General features: G+C 35.8%; 1 protein-coding gene across 2 annotated transcripts; it reads right to left on the bottom strand.

The window, feature by feature from the left end:
* Window positions 1–88: 88 nt before the first annotated feature.
* Window positions 89–5,559, bottom strand: LOC133822940 (probable methyltransferase PMT5). 2 transcript variants are annotated; one of them, XM_062255416.1, is made up of 9 exons: window positions 5,265–5,559; window positions 4,059–5,009; window positions 3,800–3,935; window positions 3,293–3,533; window positions 2,355–2,580; window positions 2,011–2,171; window positions 1,520–1,823; window positions 981–1,113; window positions 89–788 (listed from the first exon to the last, which is right to left on the bottom strand). In XM_062255416.1, exons 2-9 carry the CDS (start codon window positions 4,571–4,573, stop codon window positions 639–641), a joined length of 1,866 nt encoding a protein of 621 aa, XP_062111400.1. In that variant the 5' UTR covers window positions 4,574–5,009; window positions 5,265–5,559; the 3' UTR covers window positions 89–638. The 2 variants fall into 2 exon arrangements, with proteins under 2 accessions (XP_062111400.1, XP_062111401.1); XM_062255417.1 differs by having other exon boundaries at window positions 4,059–5,090.
* Window positions 5,560–6,000: the final 441 nt, after the last annotated feature.

The raw sequence follows: 6,000 nt of genomic DNA on the forward strand, positions 1-6,000 counted from the left end.
AAAGTACACATCTAAAGCAAACCTATGATAATGACAAGCATTTCGATGCCAACTGCCAGGAGAGGAATTATTGACGTTGAGAGACTAATAGTAAAGAAAAACATTGATAAAACTTAATATTACTGCTTACATTTCGTGGCCATTGACATTAATTCTTTGCTCGGTTGCAGATTCTGACAAATGCATGAGGTTCAATATCAAATACAAAAAATATATATAAGATGTAAATAAACAAAAATTGCCAAAAAAAAACATTGGACGAATGAATAGCGCGCTAGAAACGCTGTGACTAAAAAATGACTTGCAGTTACTTTTCTGCCAAACTTGGTACACTCTACATCGTTCACATTCTCCTGGTAAGTTGGTATATTCCTTCCCAGCATGGAATGGAGTATAAGAAAAGAACAGAGTAGCCAGCAGCAGCAGCACATCCATATCCATCCAATTGCTTTGTATTCTCTCTTTAGCTCATAGTTATAGTTATGGCTGCCAACATATCTTCTCATCTCTTCCACTTTGCTCAATCAACTCTCTTGGATACTTGGCAATTCGGTAACAGTTTACAAGTGTTAACCAGACGACAAAAATAGAATTATACACATCCAGAATGGTGTGTGACCTCTTCAAGCTGAGCCCAATTATTTTCTCAGGAATGGCTTTTGGCAAACAAGCAGCCGTTGGTCACTGCCATTCTGAAGATCAATCACCCTTGCCTCCCATCGGATTTGTGCGGCAAGCATGCGTGCCATCTCTATCGTTCCAACTTTATCCGAAAGCACAACCCATCCCTGGAGCAAATCAAAACTCATGCTATTGTTATATCTATCAATAAGAAGTAGCAAGCTGTTAAATCAGAAAAACGGGCAAATTATCCTAGGAGATTTTTCAGTCTGAACAACATGAAATATCTGTTCAGAACTCAAGAAATGTTCCAGCCTCACCAACTATGTATACATAAATTAAAATATACAAGTATTTACCTCAGGGCGCAAAATACGATCCATCTCCAAAAGTAAGTCCCTCATGGTGCACCTCTCTGAAGCCATATGTGAAAGTAGCCCACTTGCGTGAAGCATATCATATGTTCGGGGATATGTAGGGAAAGGTTCGCACCTACACAACAAAATATGCATTACAGCTAAGAATCTCTTTGATAATAAGCATCCACTTATTTTACTTAAAATCTTTAGAAGAAAACATTAGAGGATAGAAGAAATGTAAATGATTATCTTGGTTCATATATTGTAATCAAAATATTCACATCAGCATCCCAGAACAAAGATGCTTTGTATATCCCCTAAAACAAAAATAACAAAACAAAACAAATACAAAACGACAACTTTGAAATGCAGACATTTAAAACTACGTATAAATGTTGTATGTTGGTGCCAAAAGCTTTTTCCATCTCGAGTAAAAAGCAAGGTTTTAGCATGATGTCATCAAAACAAATCCTGAATGAAGCTTTATCATTTCCAAGTAAGTCACACAAACACTAAAGAAACTACGACCAAAAACTTACCAATCATGCAAAACACCAGCAAAACCTTGTTCTAAAATGAGAGGAAGTGTATCTCGAGCTCTGACTGGCACAACATTCATAACCCACACTGATTTCCTTTCCTCCAAAAATGCAGAATTTAAACCCCCATAATGAGCATTCATATCCATCACATTGCGTATCATGTTAAATGGAGGTAAAGGGTCTTCATCTCCCGGTCTCTTTGGATGATCCGAGAAAATCAAGGGTGTAAGCAAAGACCAATAATTTCTTAGAGCTGTTCTCCAGACCAGGGAATCCTCAAAGAAATCATTGGGCTGAACTCCTGAAAGGACAAAATAGCGTCACTCTATAATGTGGGTAGACTTAAGAAACAAGGTCCAATCAAACAGTGGTCCACAGAGAAGCTTTTATCATGGTTCTAGCATGATAGGAAACAAAACTCTTCTGACATTCCTAATTATCTGAACTAGCTCCTAAAAAAGAATAAGACGTGTTGAAATGATACTTACCATGAACGTCAAGCTCGGTGGAGCTCAATTGGGAACTAAAAGACCTGTTTTGAATTGGAACCCATCGTTTGATGGTGGTTCCACTAATACATGATACAAGGGGGCGATAATAAGACTGAATATCATGGCCTTCTTTACAAAGTGGTATAGCGCCCTGCTTGCTACAATAAATAAAATACATATATATAAATAAAAAATTACTAAGATTCTGCAGATAATTCAACGAAAGATAAATGTAAATGGAGTGTTGCGAGAAATTGAAAAGAGAAGGCCAATAAAAATCTATTAAAAGTTAGAGAGAAAATCCCTGAAAAAAATAAACTAAAAATTTCAACTATCCTCACCGAGACGTATAGCAATTAGCATCAAAAGTTTTCTGCCAAATAAAAGTTTCATCTTGCTGAGCTAGAAGACTCCAACAGATCTCCTGGGTCAAATCTTCTATTGGAGTTAACATGTTTCTCTTCTTGGTATTGGATGAACTTTCATATGGCTTGCTTGTAGGTGATGTTAAAACAAAGTAGCCGCCAGGCTTGAGTACTCGGTCAACTTCCAGAAGTAACATCCCATCTAATTCATGAATTACTTACAGTAAGGTCATACAGGCCATTATTGGAAGGTAGAAGACAAAACCATTAAATTTAGTGAAGTCAAAACTATAACTTGAATTTTTTTCCTTAAAAAATGAAGAAGAGAGATCCCCTTGGCAGCTTTTACAACATCCCACGTTTTAATACTTGCTCATAAAACATTTCCCAAAGGAAAGAGAGGAAGAAACTCAAATGAGCTTAAATTAAAATATTTTGAATATTTTTATGGAAACCATCTAATATGATTACATTTCATAAAGATAATCAAAGAATCATGGTTGTTTAGTACCATTAGCCGGAATGGCACTGTCCTGAAACTAAAATGCAAGTGTACTTATTGAGCAAAAGCACAACTTCAAAACTTTTAGACACGCATATGCACACATAAATATATATATATATATATATATGGAGCCGGTCCAACAAGTATTCTTTTCATCTGTAGGAAGATCAATTTTGTCTATTTGATATTAATCTAGTGACCACAACTTATTTTGTAATTTGACAAAATATAAATGCTATCACTTAATATTCGTAGAATTGCGGCCAGTAGATTAAAACCAAAGAATAAAAATTGTTTTCCATACAAAAAAAAAAAAAACTCCAGTAACGGTTCACATATTGCACAAACATACTTTTGCAGCATCTCCCAAAAACACCAGCCAATATGCCAATATCTCGTAAGAAATTACCTTTTTGGTCCCAAAGAATACCGCACTGAGCACAATGAACCATATCAAATGACAATGATGGATATGGAAGCTGTCTAGCAACGAAGTTGCCAATCATTGCAGGGAGTCCTCTCTCTAGGGCCAACTGAACTTGGCTTCCAGTTGCCTCATATGCCGCAATGCAAACAGGCATTACTTTCAGTGACAGTAAATGAGCTCCAAAGCTACCAAAACCACAACCAATATCTAGTACGGTACGCACCTGTAATTTTGAAAAGTTCACACGTAAGTCTTCTGCTCTCTATTTACCATAGTAAATATGTACACACATATATCCACATGTATATGTGTGTATATTAATTAGTAAAAACATGTAGGTGTATAGTTAATCTAAGCAACATGACAACTCTAGGTCTGGATGCAGACAATTTTGATTGAAATGGACAAATAACTGAAAAACTCTATCTGAAACCCGATGGTACTGCACAAAGTAACAACAAAATTCTGTATGATACAAATATGACTTACACCAGCTTGGATAAACTCATAATCACTTCCTAACCCTATCATTTCTGCAATTTGACGAGAATAATCCTTTACACCATCAAAGATCAAACCATCCTCAGAATGAAATGCAATTTGGTTTTCTTCCAGCAACATCAACCTGGACAGTTTTTGTAAAGTTAGACAACAATTTAGCACATTTCTCAAGAAAACTACTACAGACATGAATAAAAGGAGTTACTAGAATTACAAACTCCTACTTCTTTCAATTTAATTATCTTACCTTTTGGTCATGCTTCCAGACGAAAGAAACTGGTCTTTGGTTATCTTCACATTCCCACTCCATATCACATCCCTACCAGCTGGCCATCTCAGAGGAATCTTGTAGTCCTTGGGAGGACGAATCAGACATTGCTCTCCTTTTTCCTTTGATAATTCACAATGCCGATCAAACTCCTCTCCATCTTTGTACCCGGCTACCAAATTTGCTGAAACATTATAACAAGGCACATAATTTTCTCTTTCTTTACCACAAAGGTCTATCTCTTTTTGGCGACTAGGCGTTAAAAAGAGAGACCTCAGCTCCAGATAGTCAACTGCTGCCTGCTCCTTAAGCCTTCTATAGTTTATATAAATGTCAGGAACGGGGATAGGAGATACAGAATCAAAGGCTCCCGAAGAAGATGATCCTAATACTGCGATTAGCGCAAGAACTGAAACCAGGCACAATAGTAACCAGCTCAGTGGCGGTCTAGGGCCCAGAATGACAGATAGTTTGTTGAACCAGGAGCTTCTCATATCCAAATCGATCGTCCAACCCCGTCTCAAAAATCAAATTTTACCAAAAACACAGTAAATCTCCAAGAACAGAGAAAAACACAACCAATCATAACACAAATACTTCTGTATATGTCACCATGGATCCTAACAACTCCTACAAGTGTCGAAACAGTTCACACTTCCTTGCAAACAACATGTGCAGATCTTCTCCCCTCAATTTTAACATCAGACTCACAGATTCATATATATACCCATCATATACACAACAAAACACAAAGCTTAGATCACAATGCACAATCTGTAGTACGCAATTACGGATCAGCAATCCAAAAAAACGAAACAGCACGGAATACTTCGTCAGAGTGACGTTTCATTCAACCGATTGAGCAGCACCACTTGCTGTCAAAATCCAGAAACGACAATCTCCAAAAAAAGGTAACCAACCAATACCAACCTGTAAAAAAATTCCAAGATCCACCAATCAGTGAAGTTGCCAAGAAAACTTGCAACAATGAATATGAGCTCCAGATTCTACCTATAAGATCCCAAAATTCACAATGCACATCATTATTCCAATTTCACAACACCCAAAACACAGATCTTAAACCAAAAAAAGGAAAGAGATAAAAAAAATACTCCATACAGATCCAACCAATCAAAACCAATGACAATGAAACAAAAATCTCAGAAACACAGAAACAGAACTTACACAAAAGAAGATAACTCTAGGGTTTTGAGGAGCGAAACGACATTTGTTTAGGAGTGAGAGATTCAAAGAACAGAGTAGGAAGAAGAGAGAAGAGAATGATTTGGAGTGAAATTGAAATCCAAATTTATCGGATTCTCGTTTCAGTAGTGTCCCTGCTGTTTTGTTGTTATATAATTATTTATTTATATATGTGATCGAAAATAAAATCAGATCCAGTCCAGTCCAGAGGCTCGTAATTTTAGACAAAGAAAAAAAAACAAACAAACTACTGGCCAGTATAATTATAAAAAATTTGTGTTTTTTTTTGACAAAATAAAAATTTTGTGTTTGCGTAAAAATAAATTAAAATAATAATTAAATTAAAAGTAAAGCAAAGTGTGAGTGAGTGAATGAGCGAGCATAATTGTAAAGTAAAATATTTATTGTGTTCTGAACCCTGTTTTAATATTGTCGTTTCTTCTCTTTTTAACCTTTTCGATTTTTTTTTTTTAAAAAAAACAATGCTAGTGTGACGGCGGTATTCACGTTTCAACTGTAAAAATCTGACAGAACCAAAAATTGGTTCTTCTTTTCTAGCCGTCCGGCCAAAATAAATTAATAAGGGCTAGAGGCTAGAGTGAACGATCAATCATAAATTATACTAAATGAAACAAAAATAACAAGCTAATTTCCTCGTTAGTGGGAAATTCCATAATATGTATGATAAATTAATAAATTTTAAAATGTCATGATTTAC

The sequence above is a fragment of the Humulus lupulus genome, chromosome 3 (genome assembly GCF_963169125.1).
Source record: "Humulus lupulus chromosome 3, drHumLupu1.1, whole genome shotgun sequence".
NCBI lineage: Eukaryota > Viridiplantae > Streptophyta > Magnoliopsida > Rosales > Cannabaceae > Humulus > Humulus lupulus.

What these genes read in the sequence shown, in the direction of transcription:
- LOC133822940 (XM_062255416.1), bottom strand. Translation starts at nt 4,573, where the DNA reads ATGAGAAGCTCCTGGTTCAACAAACTATCTGTCATTCTGGGCCCTAGA. An exon ending in ATGAGTTTATCCAAGCTGGT is followed by an intron (nt 3,534 to 3,799) that starts GTAAGTCATATT and finishes TCAAAATTACAG; the next exon opens with GTGCGTACCGTACTAGATAT. An exon ending in GCTGGTGTTTTGCATGATTG is followed by an intron (nt 1,114 to 1,519) that starts GTAAGTTTTTGG and finishes TTTGTTGTGTAG; the next exon opens with GTGCGAACCTTTCCCTACAT.